Source organism: Battus philenor, unplaced genomic scaffold (genome assembly GCF_028537555.1).
Source record: "Battus philenor isolate CCGP_79_NKW_IND1 unplaced genomic scaffold, ilBatPhil1.0.hap1 SCAF_9, whole genome shotgun sequence".
Lineage (NCBI taxonomy): Eukaryota > Metazoa > Arthropoda > Insecta > Lepidoptera > Papilionidae > Battus > Battus philenor.
The window spans coordinates 15562816-15585695 of NW_027181759.1; the positions used below are offsets into that span (position 1 = coordinate 15562816).

At 38.3% G+C, this 22880-nt stretch overlaps 1 protein-coding gene across 1 annotated transcript; it reads left to right on the forward strand.

The window, feature by feature from the left end:
- Positions 1-1022: 1022 nt before the first annotated feature.
- Positions 1023-21538, forward strand: LOC137932360 (uncharacterized). Its single transcript, XM_068775963.1, has 15 exons — positions 1023-1071; positions 2778-2891; positions 3908-4051; positions 4695-4889; positions 6173-6427; positions 8148-8262; positions 8850-9045; positions 10081-10396; positions 11395-11565; positions 12702-12721; positions 16470-16608; positions 17891-18034; positions 19770-19964; positions 20453-20707; positions 21324-21538. The coding sequence occupies exons 1-15, from the start codon at positions 1023-1025 to the stop codon at positions 21506-21508; spliced, it is 2493 nt and encodes an 830-aa protein (XP_068632064.1). The 3' UTR covers positions 21509-21538.
- Positions 21539-22880: the final 1342 nt, after the last annotated feature.

The window sequence follows — 22880 nt, forward strand, 5'->3', positions numbered from 1 at the left end:
AATGTATCTACGTCCATTTGAATAAAAACCTTAAGGATATGGTTAGTAGATAAATGCTATTATACTATACTGTTAAGGATTTTTAGATGATATTGAATAGAATAAATAAGTAATGTAGGTTTCTAGTTATAAGTAGAATTGTTTTAAAACAAGTAAAAAAGTAGAACTGTTTTAAAAAAGGCATGTGGTACTTATGTTTATAAAATAGTAAAAACCTTTTAAACATGTTTACGCAAATAAAAATATTCCATTTCATAATCATATTCCTTGAGATAATATGTAGCGAATTTCAGCTTCCACAGCAAGAGTCAGATCATATCAGCAGTATTTATCACGAATCATCGATTTTGAATTACGAATTAATATAAAATTTAGCAAAAAAGTACCATAGTAACTTATGAAATGATGAAATGTTAACTTTGATGACTGTTTACAAGAGGTATGAACGTTTCAAAGGTGGAAATTCATCGGTTGAAAATGAGCAAAGGTCGAAACATTCTTCTACTTCAAAAACCGAGAAAAACGTGCAAAGATTAACAAAAATTGTTCCATCAAACTTAGATTGACTATTTGACAGCTTGCGGGGTAAATAAATGTTTGCCATTGATCCGTCAAAAGCATTTGTTTGTATTGTTTTGCAAATAATAATCCATCACGACAATGTATCGTGTAAGATTGCTACTAATTACTAGTTTTTGGCAAAAAAAATGTCTTAAAAGTAACAACTCTACCTGTACTTTAATTATAAATCCTATGGCCTATGTTCATCTGTGGATATCATGTCGGTGAAATGATATAAGAAAGAAAATTTTTAATAAAGTGACAACCCTACCAGTGGTTTAATTATAAATCATGTTATCTATCACATTTGCACAGTTTTCGTCTCTTTTTAACATTCAAATTCCCCGAGTTGCGACGATTCGCGTTGATTGCATCTCTTTCTTTCATTTAAACATCAACACATTTAAAAAAAAAACTAAAACATAATTGCATCTGGGAGATTGCGAATAAGCTTCCACACGATGACACGCATCTCGTTGGTTACAGTGCTGAGTTTGTTTGCGGTTTTACGTGAGTTTGTTTGAATTTCATCGACTTTTAATACTTCGGGGTTTACCGTTCCATTCTATATCGTTATTTGACTGTTCAAAGTGCATCGATACGTTCATTTTAGCATTATATAGTCCGCCGTGGAGGTAATATAGCCTTTCAAAGTCTATAAACAAAACAGTTTTTCAAGTCAGTTTGATTTAATAAATTTAAATTATATTTTCTTCTTTACATTTTATTTTTAAATATATATTTCTCTATATACACATTGTTGACAAAAATAGGAGCTCTTATAAACCACAACACCTGGCGATAAATATTGCACATCGACCTTTGGAAAGAGATAATCCACAAATTTCGACTTCGTAGAACGTTATCTCTATCGCACGAAATACGACGACTAACAAAACGTAACTCAGGTAATGTGGGACAGAGATAGTGCTGTACGAAAGCCGAAATTAGCCAATTGTCTCTTTCCAAAAATCGATGTGCAATATTTGTCGTCGGGTACTGTAATATTATTAAATTAGTATACATTTATCAGGATGTTCGTATAATTCATTTATTCGAATAATATATGGTGTATATACTATCAAAAACTAAATAACGTAATGATAATATATAAGGTAAAAGCGATTTGTAATTTGTATTAATACATATTAAAGTTAATATTTACTATTTGTCCCTGCAGATTGTACCGCTAGAAGTTATTTGCTTTCTAATTTTAAGAGAAAAAATAAATTAATGTAACATATTTCAGATCGATCACATGATATCATGTCATGTCCCACCTTCTCCTTCTACTCTTCAGCTGATGGACGTCCACTGCATGGCACAGGGCTCCCCCAAAAGATAGCCACGCGGATCAGTCCTGCATTGCTCACATCCAATGACTTCTTACTATCTTAACTATGTCGTGTGTCCACCTAGTGGGAAACCTACAGTTCGCGTCTACCCACCTTAGCCTTTCTGAATACTTACGCCCCCCTATGCAACATATATATATATATATATATATATATATATATATATATATATATATATATATATATATCTAATATATAAAATTCTCGTGTCACGGTGTTCGAACTTGAACTCCTCCGAAACGGCTTGACTGATTTTTACCAAATTTTATATTCGTATTCAGTAGGTCTGAGAATCAGCTACTATCTATTTTCCATACCCTAAAAATTTTTTTTTAATTTTTGACAAAATTTTTTGTTTTTATTTTTTTATGAATACAAAAATACATACAACCCTAAATTTTCACCCCTCTACGATCAACCCTTATTTTTTAATTGTTAATTAAAAACTTTAAGTTTTGTTTGTAAAGCAACGCTTGCGGGATCAGCTAGTATATATATATATATATATATATATATATATATATATATATATATATATGTATATATATATTTATATATAATACAGCATAAGTAGAGTCCATCTCCGAATTGCACACACTCAACAATCAACCTACCGCCCTGTGGGGCGTGGACCTCACGTTGACAAACACATTACATATAGTGTAATTGAAAATAAATGTAATTGCTTTTGTGGTTAACGCAATTAATCTATAAATAGAACCTTTTAGGCTTTAACAAGTACGTAAAGCCAACCAATCTGTATACACGAGGTCAAACTCATATTGATAGAACGACGTCGCATAACAGTAATGAATTTTAACAGAATAATGGTTATTTAAGACCCTTCGTTGATATTTTCAGATGGGAAACAGTTTCGCTGCGATTACAAATACTTCGCAGATGCTGACGGATGGCTGAGGCTTCACCGTGTGCCTGCCAACTGGGCCGAAGCCCGCCTCAGATGCCACCTGGAAGGTACCATCGACCACCAAGGATTTTCACATATAGTCAACTTATTCAAACATTCTATACGTCGTGTCGCTGTCGAGTCTTCTTTATTAATGTCGATTATTCCGCGCGGCGCCGCTTTTATACGTTTGCGAACAACTAGCGCCATCTGTCGACGCCATACTTAACTATGTCTAGACTTCTTAGCTAGAAACTGTGTAGACTTTCATAATTATCTTCCTTGTAATGCCACAGAAGTTTTATGCAATAAATTTATTTATTAGTACTTAAATACAATTCAGTGTCAGACATAAAATCACAGTTTGCTTGCGTAAAATTCTTAAGTACTTTCGCTATGTTATACGGATGAACTTATAAAATCCTGAGAGGTTTAACGATGTTGGTAATGTAGAAGGTTAGGTTGGTCTTCTACTTGCTGGACTGACACAGAAGTAACACCACTGTGCACAGCTGCATACATTTTCGAAAACGAAAAAAAAAAACGAAAAAACCTTTAAAGTAATGGTCGCGACGGTCGTATATGGCGAACCTCATATGAAGACTCAAGATTATCGAGAGAGCAATAGCGGTAGACTATGCTGGAAGCTTCGCTGCGAGATCGAATTATAAATAAGTAGATCTGCAAAGCCAAAGGTACTTAATGCAGTCCGAGGAATTGCTCGTCTAAAAAGGCATTCTATATGGCACCATCGCGAGAGTCTAAAAGTTTTAGAGTGGTGACCACGAGTTGCTACAAGCAGCGTAACGAGACCTTTCCCAAAGTGAACCGACCACATAGTAAAAGTCCTGTTGTCCTGGTGATCTTTGGAGAAAGCCTTCCAGTGGGCGTTTATCTGCTGAGAAGATTAACCTGCAATAGTTATATGCGGAAGAGACTAGATGAGAATTATCTTTAAGGATAAACCAAGAAACTTGTTGCTGAAATAATTTCTGTTTGTAATTTCTAACCTATTATGTAAGTACATTGTTATAAATTTATTAGAAAAGTTTTTAAATTTAAAAACAAAATCAATTCTTTGCAGGTGGCAATTTGGCGTCGCCATTGACGGCTGGTCTGATGTCCGCAATGTCATCGCTGATAGGAGGAGCGGCGGGTGATATGAGCTGTGGCGTCTTCACCGGCATCCACGCCAGCTTCTCGAGAGGGGACCTGAATTCCATTGAGGGTGTGTATCAGAAACAAACAATTCCCTCAAACCCGAATTTTTTCACTTAACTGCGTCCGCTGCTGTGCAAAAGCCTACCACGGAAATTATCAATAAACCATGAAACAGTATTGTATAGACTCAATTTGATTGGAACTAGAATCAAATTGAATCTATAACAGCATCCTTAAGAATATAGATAGAACGGGCTTATAATGTATTTCGATATGTGCAGTCAATTAGTGTCGCATTTATAAATGGCAATTGGTTGCAAGTGAAAAAGCTTTGAAATGGTAAATGCATAGCTGATTAGTCTGCAAAAAGGTTTAAATCCTTTACATCTATTTCCAATCAATATTTATAAAGTGGTCAATCTAAAATATATACATATAGAATAAATATTTTTATTTTGGAATGCGATAGGCTAATAATTTCTGACAGCTTCTGGATCTTATATTTACTCTGTCGTAAAAAATGATCGTCTTCTTTTCCTCTATGAGGCACTAAAGGATCCTCAGCTGATCAATCCATCGTAAAGATCTTTTACCATTCCATCTACTTAGGACACTAAATATCTAAAGTCGTCTTTTTTCATAACGTAGTCCTGGTTGGCATAAATATTTTTTCCACACGTGTACTTAGTCAAATAACCAAACTATTACAGGAGTTCCACTGTGGAAGATCCCCCACACGTGGGCCACTGGGGAGCCAGACAATTACAACGACCAAGAGAGCTGCATAGCAATACTTCCGGACGAGACCATCGCTGACGTGGACTGCCATATGACATTGCCTTACATCTGCTATAAGAAGAAAACGAGGAATCTCATTATGAGCACATGCGGTACAGTTGACAGCGGTAAGACTTTTTTTTCTTCTTTTTATGATCGAACCTTTTTTTAAGGTATCAGAGTGTAAATCTTCTGGATCCACACAAGGTACCCTAACTTCTAGGGAAAGGACCTTCGGTACCTTTGGAGGGGCCGCCGAAGCTGCTCCTTAGTACTATGCCAAGGCATATCCCGAAGGGTGGCTGTATCTCCCCTAGTATCCTCATTTCTCAGTAACATGCGACCACTTCGCATTACCCCCTTTGTTGGGTTCACATTGAGTGGACGATGAAGGCCTACCTTCAACGCCCGCGGAACTGATGCCCTTTTAGCTTATGGCAAGCATCATCTTACGGCAAGCAGGGCATATCTTAGCCCTAATCCAGAGAACCCTGGCTAAAGGTGTTGTTTATGATCGAACCTAAAGGAACTAACTGATTTGATTCAGGACTATCTCTACTATTCCAACGAAATTGTCTTCAACATGATAGATTATTTGTAATCTCCTTTGACTTATTTTACTAGTCTATTATAAAAGTATCACAATTTTTTTACTTTATTTATTTGCTTCCGCCTATTTGTTTGCTACAATCAGAAATCATACACTTCTCCTAAAGTTTTCAACAATCCTCGAAGCACTTCAAAAAATTGTTACAATACATATTGGCTAAACCGGTTTAGCCATTCTCGAATTTCTGCTTAGAGACACATGTAGTGATTAATTTTCGATGATATACAGGATGTTTTTTTTAAAGGTGTAAAAGTTTTAAAGGCTTTTACGTCTATTTAAATTCACTCTGTATAAAGTGATCACTCTCAAATATGTTACATTCATTTATGTTTCATACCGGATTGCGACAAGCCAATAACTTCTGGCAATGCAAAGCCCGCGAGAAAGGACCGTAAACAGTAATTAATTTCAATATTTAATTAAAAGGCTTTTTACGTTTTTATTATTTGTACCAAAATGAACTATACATTTACTGTGCTGTTGACACTAATCGGTGTAACATAGCTCCTGAAGCTGCCCCGTGGAGGGGTGAAACACGTGTTGAGTGAATTAACGGTGACAGTTGTGTAATTCGCATTGTTTGCCACATGTGCATTTATCAGTGGGCTGGCGGGCGGTGCACTTTGTTGCACGACTACCACTGCATGTGCGGAAGTGGCTAAATATTGGTCCTTTACTTATATATACAATCACTCTTCTAGACCTGTGTAGATTTTGCATAAATTGTCGTATAAGAGTTGCTACGGTGAGAATGGGGGGTTCCCCTTTATACTGTTCATTGACGGTAGCGCCTGGTTTCAGAGTACACGATGGATGCGCGCACGGGCAGCTGTTACAAGTTCCACACGCTGCCGCGCACCTGGTCGCGAGCGTACATGACGTGCCAGGCTGAGGGCGGTCACCTGGTCGTCATTAACAGCGACACCGAGGCCCAGGTGGTGAAGGAGCTCTTCGCGAAGTACCCCGGGCATACCATACAAGGCAACGTCTGGAAGGACATGGCCTTCGTTGGAATCCACGACTGGAATGAGCATGGGGAGTGGCTTACAATTCACGGTAAATTATTTTATACTCTGATATTGCGTCTTCTCGAATGTTTTGGTCTCTCCGAGAGCATTAGAGAAGGAAGGTAGACGTAGTGGGTGAATAACCAGGTGAACTGATGACGTAATCAAGGTCGCGTGAAGTCGCTGCGCAAGACCGGTCATGGTGATGATCTTTGTGGGACGCCTACACCTTGCAGTGAGCGTCCAACTGACATGATTGTGATAATAATGAATATACCTTCTATTGGTGTGTAGTAGTGTACTTCTCCAGACACGTGTCCAGAGATCGACGAAAGATCGATATGATCTCAAACAAGTAATAGTACAAAAGTTTCAGGAGCAGCGTGTATAACGCATATCCTGGGACGAGATGTAACATTCGCGCTCTATATTGCAGGCCACTATGAACACAATATTTTTAAATAAAATCATTCTTGGAACTAATGGCGTCCGAATTCAAATTCGAACGCAGATTTAAATTTGGACCCCATTAGTGATGTCTTCGCTGCTATTGTGTTAGGGTCTTGTGAATTGTAAATGTTATTTGTACATATGTGAATACAGCATCTCGATCAATCATCACCTAGGTCTATTAGTTTCCTTCCCAACGTGCACAGGTGGGTACACCAGGACGAAATTATCAGAGTCCATTATAAGAGCAAATGAGAACCTTCAAGAGGATTTCAGTAGGTATAAATCCCATGTAAGCCTGTTCTTTCAGAGGGCAAGATTACTCCACCGCCTCCCCGAAAGAGACTTTTAAGACACCACACGAATGTATGTAAACAGCTTGATTAGACTGTTTTTTGGGACTATACTAGTTCTTTTTCTTATGGCCCCCACTATTGGGAGCCTCTCGTACCCCCTATCTTGTGTGGGACAGGGACTATTTAACATTATTTCATTTTTCACAACCTTTTTTATTTTCTTTCTCTTCATTTATGCATCTTATGATCTTCCATTCGGTATTCATTCCACATTTCTTCTTTCATTCTCTTTCGCTCTATGACCTTCCATTCCTCTCTCGTTACACACTTGCATTTTATTTATTTTATTTCGGTTTATTTACATTCTTTTTGTTTAACATTTATTTCACATTAGCTTTATAATTTTATTTATTTACAATTTACTTACAGTTATTACTATTATTACTAATTTTTTTATTTACAATTTTATTAATCTTATTTAGCTTTTGTTTCTGTAAATTGCTTTTGTAATTATTGCTGTACAAAATGAGAGGAAGTCATCCCTCTTATCAGGGAGGCTATTGTTTCCTCCCTGATTTTTACGCCAAACCGGCACTCGAAGTCGAGCCGGAGTCCACCGAATGCGGGATACTGGGCCACAAGGTGGATCACACTCTGGTCCACGTCCGGTTCACAGAAGCACGAGGGGTCCTCCTTGAGCTTGAACCTGTGGAGGTACTCAGAGAACCCCCCGTGCCCCGTGAAGAGCTGGGCCGAGACCGCGTCCAGCTTGACACTGCGGAGCACGCGATAGGCTGAGACGGCGTCCGGAAAGAATTTCCGCGTTGTCGATGCCGTCGTTCTTTCCATACACCTCCTATTTCATTCGTCAAGCGTTCCCAGCCTAAGCTGTCGCTTGATGAATGAGATGGGGTATTCCTCATAGTCTGGTCTTCTTTTGCACTACAGGGCCGCGTCCTCGGCCAGTTGGTGCTTCCTTACTTCTTTAATATATGAAGAGTAATATAATTTCGTTGTCTCCAGGCGAAACGCTCCAGGAGGCAGGCTATGCTAAATTCCAGCCGGGCGAACCCAACAACGCGACCACGGGCGAGTTCTGCGGCGTTGTGTGCCGTAACGCCATGTTCAATGACATCTGGTGCGAGAATAAATACGCCTTCATCTGTGAGAAGAGCCCCGACAGCCTGCTCTGCGACAATGATCTATAATAAAGTATATTATATCATAGAAAATTGCGTTTAATTGTTGCCTTTTTTTTGGTTTCGGTGGGGGAAATCTTCCGGTATTCAAGATACCCTGCCTCTGGGGGGAGGACAGGGGTATGTGGGATTCTTACCCACTAACCCCCCCCCCCGGTGGTCGCCCTCTGCGCTAAACGGGGGACCGCGGTATCTCCCGGTCAGACCATCGCCACGCAGTCTTCCCTCGCGCCGTGCTATTTTTCGATAGCCGGTCCCGGGGTATGCGTGTATACGCTACCACCGAAACCCTCGTGGTGCTATCATGATGGTTCGAGACCACGTCGAACTATCGTCCGCCTCGGAGTCGCTGAAGCTAGTGTGAGCTTAGGGCCCCCACCCTAAACTTCCGCGACTCCGAAGGCTCCGTTTATGGTAGGGGAGCCCCATTCACCGGAGGGCCGTCGCGAGGCGCGTCTCTGCGCTGACGGCGTCGTCTCCGAGCGGGATCTGTCCTCTGCCGATCCCGTTCGGCCGCCTCCTTCAGGACAATGACGGTCTCACAAACAGAGGCCACGGCACTCCACGCCGATGACCCGCTCAGCATCGCCGATACGACTGCTGGCAAGGAGAGGTCCTGTCCGATCTCGTCCGCCAGGATCCGCCGCTCCGACTGCCACGCCGGGCAGTCCGCGAACGTGTGCGAGGCGGAATCCTGGGCGGCCCACACCGCAGTGGAAGCAGTAATTGTTGCCTAGTTCAATCTAACCACGTATATAAGTACCAGTAGAAATCATACCTCTTATGTAAACACAGTTGTGGATCTACATATTACATCTATAATCTCACTTTCAAATTATATTTACTGTCCTGTTCCATAAATTTCCAACAGAAAAGGTTGGAAGCACATATGCCATCGTCTTTCGATTTGGTTCCTACAAGCTACTGCGACAAAGCGTCTCAGTGACATTTATTTTGACGTGTTTAAATTATTGACCCGCTATTGGTCCGCAAGATTTTCGTTGACCAATCAGAGAGCGGCACGACCGGTTATTTGACCAATCCGTGTATCTAAATGTGTATCCGTGCTCCAATAGTAAATATCAAAAACATAAATGACAATAATAGAAAACAAACTAGTCGTGTTCTCAATAACGAGTTAAAGTTATTTCGTAAATGATTCTATGAACTAAATGGTTTTAAATAAAACGTTGAAACAAAAGGAAATAAAACTAAATTATAACTGTGATTATATTTTATCATACATAATCCTCATAATCTTGCAATCAGACTTGACTCGCTGATCGAAGTCTCGCATGGTGCAGCGGCGGTGCTCCGAGCTCTCGTCTGCGAGGGCGTAACCTTTACTCGAGCAAAGACAGCAGGCGTAGCATGCACAGAAAGCGCATTTACTCTTCACTGAACTCCAAGCACCTAAAAATACTCTGTATACAGCATCCAATATTTGCTGGAATCAGGCGTTACCTCGCGGAAGTCCATCCTAAGTAAGAAAAGGACCAATATTTAGCCACTTCCGCACATGCAGCAGTCCAAGGAATTTCTTTTCGGGAGGGTAATTTGGCTTGAGCTGCTACTCCATATGCTTTAACCATCATCACCTTCAATCACTTCCACTTCTGGTTATAGACCTTCCCCTATAGATTTCTAGTAGAACTGCTTAGAAATGGCCTTAACAACGTCAAAATCTCTATAAATTTGTTTGATTCTGGTTCTAGAATATCTATCTTTAATGAAATAATTCTAGTGTACTAACACAGAACCCCACTCCGCGTCCTGCGTCTGAAGAGATTCAACGAAATGATCAGATGACGATCTCTCCCACCAGCGCCCAGGATGAAGTAGATTTAAAAATGGACTTGTATGCCGTATCCAAACTAACTTTATTACATACAGTACCTCGTAACATACTGATAGTTCATCTGGTAGACGAATGTCCCACATTCGGAGGTCTCAGGATCGACACCGAATGCTCGCTATGGAAAAAGATCGAGGAGGCGACTATCGCTTCCCTCGTGAAAGAGAAAAAAGGGAGAGCAGCCTTCCTCAACTTCTACAGAACAGTAGCCAAAACAAGCAATAAATAGGCAAGTTATACAGTGCAATATAAAAATGTAAATTACTACCAATTTACAATAGAAACAAATTACAAATTTAAAAACTGATATTCAAAACAAGAGAAATAAGAGAACTTTGATATTTAGGTATAAGATGTAAAATGCAGTATTTGATGATGGATAAAAGGATATTAGAGTAGAAGAGAAAAGTAGATTGAATTGTGGAATGAAAGAGTAAGAGAGATATCGGGAGGAATGAAAAAAGAGAATAGAAATAAAATATAAAAAAAGCGAAAAAAATTATTAGTTAAAATATATCCCTGTCTCCAACTAGATAGGGCTGGAACAAGAGGTCCCTAATAGCGGAGGCCACAAAAACAAAAAAGACAGCGTAGTTGGTTTATATTAAGCTATAGTTTGCATGTTTTAATAGTTATATGCATTAGTTCTTATGTATACTTAATACAGAATTAATACACACTTGCTTTATCGTACTGCATGTTTATTTTAGGAGGTAAACCCACGTGTCACGCTAGTCTATTAAATTTCAAAGTGAAAAACGCCTTTATAGAATAACGCTAAAGGTGCAATAGTGAATTGTAACCTACAGCAGTCTGCTATAGTAGTTAATCTATATATATAAAAGAAAGTCGTTTTAGTTACACCACTTATAACTCAAGAAAGGCAGAACAGATTCGGCTGAAATTTGGTAGGGAGGTAGCTTAGAGCCAGGAGATGGACATAGGATACTTTTTATCCCGTTTGACAGCGTTCCCGTGTGACTTGACATGAAACGTCAGTCACTATAAAACGTGGTGTAACAAAAAAGAATCAGACTTGGAATAACAAAACGCAAATGACAGCTATGTTATTGACGTAAAATGACAGCTATGTATTGACGTATGGATGACAATTTGATATTTGTAAGAAATCAATATTAAAACTATTTCTATTAAATAAATAATTAACAAGTGGATTGAAGTGAAGTGAAGTTTAATTAATAATGCCGCGACCAAGACGATCGAAACTTTCCCGACAAAGCCGTAATGCAAGAAGAATACAAAATACTGCAAATGAAAGGACTGAAGAAGAACAAGAAATTGCACGTGAACAGCGCCGCGATAGTATGGCTCGACTTCGTGCTTCTCAATCACGAGAGCAAAGTGAAGCAGCCCGTGAAACAGCTCGGTTGGCAATGCAGAATCGTCGAGCGAACAACAGAAGGCAACAAATAGATAATGTGCGACGCAGAACAAGATATTTAGCTGATTTGAATCGAGCAGCGTTTCGATACGATTGCAGCAATGATTACAGCTTGCATCCTAGCGTTTGCATTGGGCAAATGGACGTTGTTTGCGAGTATTGTGGTGCATTAAAGTTTTCCGGAGAAACGCCTGGATTATGCTGCCTTAATGGTAAAGTGAAATTGCCAGTGTTGACTCCGCCACATGAGCCATTGTATTCATTGCTTTGTGGCGAAACACAAGAATCACGCCACTTTCTTGCAAATACTCGAAAATACAATAGTTGTTTCCAAATGACGTCATTTGGGGCAGATATTATCGAAGAAGGAGGATTTAATCCGACTATTAAGGTATTTATTTTTGTACTTACATAGAATGTAGTTAAAGAATAACTTACTTTATCTATTGGTATGTATTATATTTGCTAATACTGAACTCTACCCTCCCACAGAAAAAGTGTTTATAACCCAGTTAATACTGTCTGGTTTTTATTTTGTAGATACAAGGACAGATCCACCATCGAATTGGATCATTACTACCTTTCGAAGGTACACAGAATAAATTTTTACAAATATATTTCATGGGCAACATGGAAGAACAACTTGATCGACGCCTAGGGATCAATGCAGGAATGAAGCGAGCAATTATTCAAGACTTGCAGTGTCTGCTTCATGAACATCATGCATTGGTCAGGTTGTTTAAGAGTGCTTTAGAGCAAATGCCAAATGTTGACTATAAAGTTGTCATTAAAGCAGATAAACGACCATCTGGAACACACGAACGCACATTTAATGCTCCAACAGTAGACGAAGTTGCCATCCTGATTGTTAGTGAACAATTGGAAAAACGCGATATTGTGCTTACACGTCGCGATACTGGACAACTGCAACAAATATCTGAAACTCATCGATCATATGACGCATTGCAATACCCACTGATGAATTGGCAAGGAGAAGATGGATATTATTTTAATATTAAAATGATAAATCCATTGAATGGTAAAGTATCAGTATCTTAATAATGGTTAATTTCTGTATTATTTGTCTTTGAAATGGTTAATTATCAAATTTTGAATTTCAGGTGAAGAAACTACAAAGAAAGTTAGCTCAATGAATTATTATGCATATCGTTTGATGATTCGTCAAAATGCTGACAACTATTTGCTGCGGTTTCGTCGATTGTTTCAGCAGTATTGCGTTAACATGTATGTAAAAATAGAAACGGAACGTTTAACATTTATTAGGTTGAACCAAGCCAAACTGCGTTCTGAGGAGTACGTCCATTTACGTGATGCAGTTAGTACTAAAGGAAATGCAGCTAATATTGGTCGATTAACTATTCTGCCGGCGACGTACATTGGTAGCCCACGTCATATGCATGAATATGCACAAGATGCAATGACATATGTTCGTCATTACGGCCGGCCAGATCTCTTTATTACTTTTACCTGTAATCCAAAATGGATAGAAATTACTCAATTGCTGCTTCCCGGACAAACATCAAATGATAGACACTACATCACAGCACGTATATTCAGGCAAAAAATTTGGTCCCTGATGAACTTTATTGTTAAACAACGCATCTTTGGAGATACTCGATGCTGGATGTATTCAATCGAATGGCAAAAGCGAGGCCTGCCGCACGCACACATTCTTATTTGGTTAGTGAAAAGAATTCAGCCTGACCAAATAGATGATATCATATGTGCCGAGATTCCTGATCATTAAGTCGATCCAGACCTACATGATGTTCTTACTACTAATATGATTCATGGACCGTGTGGTGCCATCAATCTCCAATCACCTTGCATGGTCGATGGAAAGTGCTCTAAACGATATCCACGGAAATTAACGGCGGAGACTGTCACTGGCAACGATGGGTATCCGCTGTATCGGCGTCGATCACCAGATGACAACGGTCGAACTGTCACAACGAAAGTGAAAAGAATGGATTTCGTTGTCGACAACAGTTGGATTGTTCCATATTCGCCACTTATTTCTAAAACGTTCAAGACACATTGCAACGTTGAATACTGCAATTCAGTTAAGTCCATAAAATATATTTGCAAATATGTCACGAAAGGCAGTGATATGGCGGTTTTTGGATTGCAATCCTCAAATACCAACGATGAAATTTCACGCTATCAAGTTGGTCGTTATGTGAACTGTAATGAAGCGATTTGGCGTATATTCGCATTTCCAATTCACGAACGTCATCCTACTGTTATACATTTGGCGGTGCATCTGGAGAATGGTCAACGAGTATATTTCACGGCTTCGAATGCTACGCAACGTGCTGAAACACCTCCAGCAACTACATTGACCAGTTTTTTTGCAATCTGCCAAAGCGATCAGTTTGCACGAACTTTGCTTTACTCGGAGATGCCACGTTATTATACTTGGAATGCTTCATCCAAGAATTTTCAAAGACGGAAGCAAGGTGATGCGGTTCCTGGGTATCCAGATGTGCGTTCTACTGATGCTCTTGGTCGTATGTATACAGTTCATCCAAAGAATGATAATTGTTTCTATTTGCGGTTGTTGCTGGTAAATGTGCGTGGGCCAACTTCATTTGAGACACTACGAACTGTTAATGGTGTAATATTCCCAACATATCGTGCTGCATGTGAAGAATTGAACTTATTAGAAAACGATACCCATTGGGATACGACAATCGCTGAAGCCATTATCTCTGCATCTCCAAGTCAGATACGCACATTATTCGCTATCATAATTTCGACATGTTTTCCATCAAACCCATGTAACCTGTGGCACAAATACAAGGATAGTATGTCAGAAGATATTTTACATCAAAGTCGTGTCAGTTCCAGAAATCACGATATTGAGATGAATGAGGAGATACATAATCGTGCTTTACTCTTGATCGAAAATATGTGTTACCTCATGTGCGGTAATTTATTAATCAGGTTAGGAATGACAGCGCCAAATCGTGAAATGAATGACGCATTTAATCGAGAATTGGAACGGGAACGTGAATATGATCACCAGGAATTAGATTTAGTAGTTCAAAGGAATGTACCCCTGTTAAATTACCAACAAAAGGAAGTTTATGATACTTTAATGAAGGCAATCGCTGATGAAAATGGTGGTTTATATTTCCTAGATGCCCCTGGTGGAACTGGCAAGACATTCCTTATGTCATTAGTTTTAGCAACTGTTCGGGCGAGATCCAACATAGCGGTTGCAGTTGCTTCTTCTGGAATAGCAGCCACATTGTTAGAAGGATGCCGTACGGCTCATTCAGCATTCAAATTACCGTTAAATCTTCAAACTATTGAAGAACCAACGTGTAATATTGCAAAACACTCAGCAATGGCCAAAGTTTTAGCGGCATCGAAAATCATCATGGCTCTATGTGAAGAAACTACAGCTGACAACAAACATGAGAGTTACATTGCTTAATGATACATCTGCTGAAGATTTCTCGGAGCAATTGCTGACTATAGGTAATGGTCAAGTACCTGTCGATGAATCGAGCGGATTAATATCATTTCCAAATAATTTCTGTAATTTTGTCTCATCAAAAGACGAACTTATCAACAATGTATTTCCAAATATTATTTCTAACTACAAAAATAATGAATGGTTGAGTGAGCGAGCAATTTTAGCGGCTAAGAATAAAAATGTAGATGACCTGAACTACATAATTCAAAATAAGATCATTGGAACAATGCATTCATTCAAATCTATTGACTGCGTCACAAATGAAGATGAAGCCACCAACTATCCAATTGAATTTTTAAACTCTTTGGACGCGCCTGGCTTACCACCGCACAATTTACGCCTAGAGGTTGGCTCCGTAGTAATCATGCTTCGAAACATAAACCAACCAAAACTGTGCAACGGTACGCGTTTGGTGGTTAGTAAATTGATGAACAATGTAATTTACGCTACGATAATGATAGGAAAATTCAAAGGTGAGGAAGTTCTCATTCCGAGGATCCCGATGATCCCAACTGATATGCCGTTTGAATTTAAAAGACTTCAATTTCCGATACGTCTTGCATTCGCCATGACCATCAACAAATCACAAGGCCAATCCTTAAAAGTTTGTGGTTTAAATCTAGAACATTCATGTTTTTCACATGGTCAATTATACGTGGCATGTTCACGGGTCGGAAGACCATCTGCGTTGTTTGTTTTTGCGCCTGATAATAAAACAAAAAATGTCGTGTATCACAAGGTACTTAAGTGAAGAGCAACCTATGTACCAAAATACAGAAATAATAATGAATGATTAATGTAGTTATTTAATTTTTTTTTGTAATTTTTCCAAAAAAAAAACACAATCTGCTTATTTATTGCCATTGAGGCGGAACAAAGTTCGCCGGGTCAGCTAGTTCTCTATGAAAAGAGACAATATGAAGCTGATGGAAGTTTTTACCTTGATTTTTAAGATCATGCTATATTTATTTCCTAAAAATACATTCGATATACACCACTACCTCACTTTGCGTCGTGGTTACATTCCAAAAAAAACGCGACGCAAATTAAAACGTAACAAAGTGAATTAAGATTTTCAATAGCAAACCATGTTAAGATCGAAGATATGTTCCAGGGTTACGAAAATATTACTTTTTTAAAAAAAAATTGAACAAAGTAAACATTTAAAAGACAAAAATAATATGACTCTGCTAATAGATAAATTGGAAAAATATTTACCTTTTTGGTAACCAGAAACAACACGTAAAAATTTATATACATTTATTATTCTCTTTTAAAAAAGCACAACACACCACATTACAACACACTACGTAATTGAAATTGAACTCTGAAATTACCAAAACAAAGTGAAAATAAAACTGTATTCAAATTGCGTTGTTTTTAGTTAGAAAGGAAATCCCCGAGTTTTGACGGCATGATGCAATTAGAAACAAAAGTGTTGCCATCTTTTGGAAAAAAAAAGAAAATTAAAAAAGAAGACTCGAACCCAAAACAAGACAACCACGAAAATCTAACGACGCACAGTGAAAATTAGTATTAATTAAGCAGCGACGCAACTTCAAAAAAACGGCAACGTAACGACGCAAAGCGAGGTATTGGTGTAATCAAATTTTTATCTGTAATTCTTCTTTGGTCTCAGATCTCTTTGCATAATGACCTAACTGGATACGTACCGAGCCGTTTTGCCAAATTAGCAAACTCCAAGCATGGAGTTGGTGCCGTTTCAGCGACGTGGGTCTTGCAGATTTTGATTGAACTAGATTTTCTCGTGTTCACCGGCGTTCCTGGTGGCTTCAACCAATCATCGCTCGGTCTGCTCTGAGGTGTTACCTGGAAATATGCTTAAGGTTTCCTAAATCATGTCTCAACACACACAAATCAACCCTGCTGGTTTTGCAATTAAAAACGTAAGACAACTTACATTAATACGACTCTACATATATTTTAGTCATTTAATGGAATCAGGCATTACCTCGCGAAAGTCCATCCTAAGTAAGAAAAGGACCAATATTTAGCCACTTCCGCACATTCAGTGGTAGTCGTGCAATGAAATGCACCGCCCGCCAGCCCGCTGATAAATGCGTATGCGGCAAACAATGCGAATCACACAACCGCCACCGCCAAATTACTCAACACGTGTTTCACCCCTCCACGGGGCACACACGGTTGGCTAAATATTGGTCCTTTTCTAACTTATATTTTAGTCATTTTCGAAACGTTCTTTTACGTGTGAACTGTACAGATTATATATCATTTAAAAGCTAGAGATTTAGTGAGAGATGTTTTTAAATAAATTTTTATTCTTACAGTTGATTTGCAATACATTTTAATGACATATAATATTAATAAAGATCCGTAGATGGTGGTTGCTTACTACCTATGTACCTTTCTTACTTAGGATGGACTTCCGCAAAGTAACGCCTGAATCTATTAGATAGAAACATCTTCATCGCCATGTCAGCCGTAAAACATCCAAACGGACATAGACCTATTAAACAGACACCATTAAACAGTTCCTGATGACCTTAACAAAGTCACCTGTCCATCTTGTGGATGATGTAAGTTTTACTCGCCAGTCCGTGATCTCGGCTCCAGAACGTAAAGATCTCGATCCTCATCTGTTCTACCTCGTACTCTCTGCCACTTCACCCGGCCAATTAGCTGGGCTGTGTCAATTAGGTTCCTTCGTCTCAGAGTCTCATTCCTTATCCTCTCAAATCGACTTCATCTTTCAAATGAGACTGTAACACCTAAAGTGAAATACCGTCATAAAAACATGGACATACGAATATTAATGCCCCGCAGGAGGAAACCTGGCGTCACCAACGACATTTGAATTTAATTCCGCGATGTCAGCGCTGATAGGAGGAGCTTCTGGCGACATGAGACGGGGCATCTTCACCGGCATCCACGCCATCTTCTCAAGAGGAGACCTGAATTCTATAGAGGGTGAGTGGCACAACAAAAAAACAATGGAGAAATATAGAATATCTTTTTACATGTTGTTTTGGATCATCTATTATTTTAACATTATATAAATACATTTAAAAAAACTTTTAAGTTAAACGGTTTTTTGATACCCATATTGTGGTGGTTGTGGAAAAATATGTACCTAGTCCACCATATTGGAACGGCGTTCATCTTGAATTTTAAATTTTGACATAATCATCGTGTTTTACTAGTGTAGCCCTTTCATTTGATACCCATATTGAGGGGGTTAAGGGAAAATATGTAATCCGCCATTTTGTATCGGCGGCCATCTTAGATTTATAATTATATTGATTTTATTATATTGTATTGCCATCTATTTTAAATGTGTGTACTAAATTTTAGATCAATCTGACAACGGGAAGGTGCTTAAATTTCAATTTCTAATTTTGACCCAAATAAATTCCGTACGGGTCGAACTAAACCAAACCGTTTAAAAACGGTCAATAAAGCCATTCTGTGAGTACCACTGGCTTAGGAAATTGATCTGCTAAGAAGAGTTGGGAAACTCTTCGTTTTAGCCTATAGAAGCCCACTGCAAAAGTCGCCAAGTAAGATATGCAGAGGATGCTGCTGCCCATCCTCTGGAAACTAGTCTCTGAGCAGTGGCAATCCTATATGATTAATGCACAAATTGTGAAAAGTATAAGATTGTATTTAATGGAATCAGGCGTTACCTTGTGGAAGTCCATCCTATGTAAGTAAAGGACCAATATTAAGCCACTTCCGCACATACAGTGGTAGTCGTGCACCAAAGTGCACCGCCCGCCAGCCCGCTTATAAGTGCGCATGCGGCAAACAATGCGAATTACAAAACTGCCACTGTCAAATCACTCAACACGTGTTTCACCCCTCCACGGGGCATATTCAGGAGTTATGTTACACCGATTAGTGCCAAACACAGAGTCAATATAACTTTGTATTCCAGGTAACTCGAGTCTCAGTCCTCCACAGCTGGGCTACCACTGCTCATTATTTATTTAAATCAACCGCCACAAAACATCAACTCAATATACCTAACATAAATTAATTATAAATAAAAAATATACGATAAAATTCATTAATTGAACATTGGAATTTTATACAGATCTCTTTTTTATCGTCAAGTTATTTATTTTAAATCAATTCAATTTTGTCTCTACTCTGCTTCTCAAGGTGTTTTAATTATGGAGAAGAATCAGGAAGAAAATCCATAACAACACATCATTTAAAATAGCTCAACAATACTGGTTTATATATATATATATATATACATATATATATATATATATATATATAAACTTTTTGTCCGATATAACCTAAATGTAAACAAAACTATCAAGCGACTTCATTGCCAAGGATTCATGTATTTTAAATATTCGTTTTAACTAAGAAAGGTACTAATATATAGCTACTTCTGCTATGCAACAGTAGTCGTGCAATAAAGTGCACTTCATAGTTAAGATGGACTTCCGCAAGGTAACGCCTGAATCTTTTAGATAAATATTCGTTTATTAAATAATATTACTTTTTCGTCAGTACATTTTTAATCTGTGTTTTGATTTTAACAAATGGTAGCTTAATAAAGTCTTTCAGAATTTTATTAAAAAATCTGATACCGTTTATTAAACATATATTAATTTTTTTTTGCTATAGATGTTTTGTTATAGCCAGTTCAAAGTCCAGTCAAATAAAATTGACATAATTTTTCGTACAGGTGTTCCATTGAGCAAGATACCCCACATGTGGGCTGCTGGGCAGCCAGATAATCTTCTAGACCAAGAGAACTGCATATCTATGCTTCCTGATGAAACCATATCTGATGTAGACTGCAACAATCCCTTGCCATATATCTGCTACAAGAAGGATTCATCGGCCATGGTGGTAAACAATTGTGGTACCATCGACAATGGTATGTTATTGTTTTTCCAAACCATAGAAGCCCAGTACAAGGCATCGACCTCCCCCACAGATATCTATGGATATACCATAATCACCACACTCGGCAGGCGATAAAATTCTGGTATTATGGTACACAGTGGACGCTTCATAGATATCTTTGGGGGAGACCTATGCCTTCCAGAGAGCGTCTATGATGTCTGAAACGTCATATTAAAATAAGTTTTGTTGACTATCACTCCACGTTTTGTACCTTTTATTACTGCCACATCATTGGCCTGTCATCTTCTTGTAGAAAAAATAAATCAAAGTAACATATTTCAGAGTGAACACTTTTTTTTAAAAGGTATTGCAATATGTGTGAAAGCTATAAAACTTTTTGCTGATAAATCAGCTATACATTCGTCCATTTACCTCTCATAACCAATCATTCTTTACAATGTTGAACAGCTCAAGCTTGAATAGCAGCTATATTGTAAAAATACAATTAATTTGTTCCAGAATATACGTTGGACTCACGTACGGGCAGCTGTTACAAATTTCACACGCTGCCACGCACCTGGTCGCGTGCCTACATGACCTGCGCGGCAGAGGGTGGACACCTGGTCGTCATTAATAGTGACACCGAAGCGCAGGTGGTCAAGGAGCTCTTCGCTAAGTATCCCCCCATCAAGATACTTGGCAACGTCTGGAAGGACATGGCCTATATTGGATTCCACGATTGGAACGAGCACGGGGAATGGCTCACTATTCACGGTAAATCATTGACAGTAACCTAGATTGTTCTTTTCCATAACGCAGTCGTTTGAATATCACAGAAGGTAAAGAATTTAATGTGACAACCACCTAAATATACGATATAAAGGAGACCGTCAGAAAGAAAGTACAGCTTCTACGATCGAGCTCATCGGGGTTGACGGCAAGATATTAAAAGTGAGAGGTAAAATTATTAGAAGTATATTGTTCATCTCTTGCTTTTTGCATGTTTTACTGCAGATAATAGGAAGTGAGAAGATAAAATAAAGTACTTACTAAAATAAAGGCTCTTCGTTTAGGAGCCTTTACTGATATTATAATGATGAATATTATCTGTGACCCAATTAACATGTAATATAATTAAGAAAAGGACCAATATTTAGCCACTTCTTTGTCCTTTTCTTACTGAGGATGGACTTCCGCAAGGTAACCCTGATTCAATTAAATATTTAATGCAATGTTTTTTTTTCATTAAATTGTATCTGTATTTATGGACAGATGAAGTATATTGCATGCAAGTCAGTTTATAATCTGTTATCCACGTCAAAGTAGAGAATACTTTGATTGTATTGATATACAAAGATTCTCAATTTTCACATAACATTTGGGCATCCAGGTGAAACTCTCAAGGAGGCTGGATACGACAAATTTCAGCCGGGAGAGCCTAACAACTCGACCACGGGCGAGTTCTGCGGGGGCCTGTACCGCACCGGCAAGCTGGACGACATCTGGTGTGAGAACAAATACGCCTTCATTTGCGAGAAGCGACCCACCAGCCTGCTCTGCGATAATGACTTCTGAAGCTTCGCAATAAAACATTATATCGTCTAATACTGGTTTTCATTGTGAATTTGCTTATATTTATGTTGATTCAAGAGGACAGAACACAGAGGGCGCTTAGTCTAAAATCTCTTTTAAGGTTGCGAAGCTCGAAGGCTTACTTGAAGGCTTTGACACGGGCCGCCGCGTACTATTCGCCAGATTTTATGATAAAATGTACACTAAAGACTTCTATTTAATTGTCTCAATATATCTTTATTAAGAAAAGAACTAATATATAGCTACTTCCGCTATGTAGCAGTAGTCGTGCAATAAAGTGCACCGCCCGCCAGCCCGCTGATAAATGGGAATGCGGCAAACAATGCGAATTATACAACCACCACCGTTAAATCACTTAACACGTGTTTCACCCCTTCACGGGGCATCCTCAGGAGTAATGTTACACCGATTAGTGCCAAACACAGAATCACTGTAATTTAATTTGATTAGTGCCAAACACGAGACTCTGTGAGACATGTATCAGCGGGCTGGCGGGCGGTGCACTTTATTGCACGACTACTGCTGCATGGCGGAAGTAGCTATATATTGGTCCTTTTCTTACTTAGGATAGACTTCCGCAAAGTAACGCCTAAATCCATTAGATATCCAATATATCTTTACTCACGTTTAAAAGAATCTTTATATATAAAGGTTCGGATATTGTAGAAACTATACTACATTTATGAACGCCCAGTTGAGCCATGAAACTTAAACTTAAGCGATTACTTATGTTCTTTTGTTCTACCGAAACGGCTGTACCGCGCCTTGGTTGTACTAGCGGAGGGAGGGGGGGGGGAGTATCGGACGCTTCTATCTATCAATCATGTTGGGAACGTTATTCCTTAGGTACTTTTGTAACTATATTTTTTATTTAATCTATACAATTAATTTATAATTTACAATATGTATAATAGACCTATCAATTTATTTTAATTATTATGTAAATCATACAGCTTGTACATACTTACATATTAATAGTAACAAAAGGACGGTAAAAAGGTTTGGCACAAATAAAGGAGTACTATCTAAAGTAGAAAAGAAGTAAACAAATAATATACATTTACATATATACATATATATGTACATATATTTATATATATATAATATTGTTAATTATTTTATCCTCTACAAACTTTATACAGCCAGAAGCTATTTACCAGTATCATTACAATAAAAAATAACTTATTTATACAAAATATTTGTAAATAGATGCAAAAAATAAACTCACAAATGAGATATACATTCACCGATTTAAAGCATTTTATTCTATACCTAATCAACCTGTATGAGCATACTTTACTACCGAAGTATTCATTTGTATTAAAAAGGTTATATATAGGTTATCGCAAGTAAC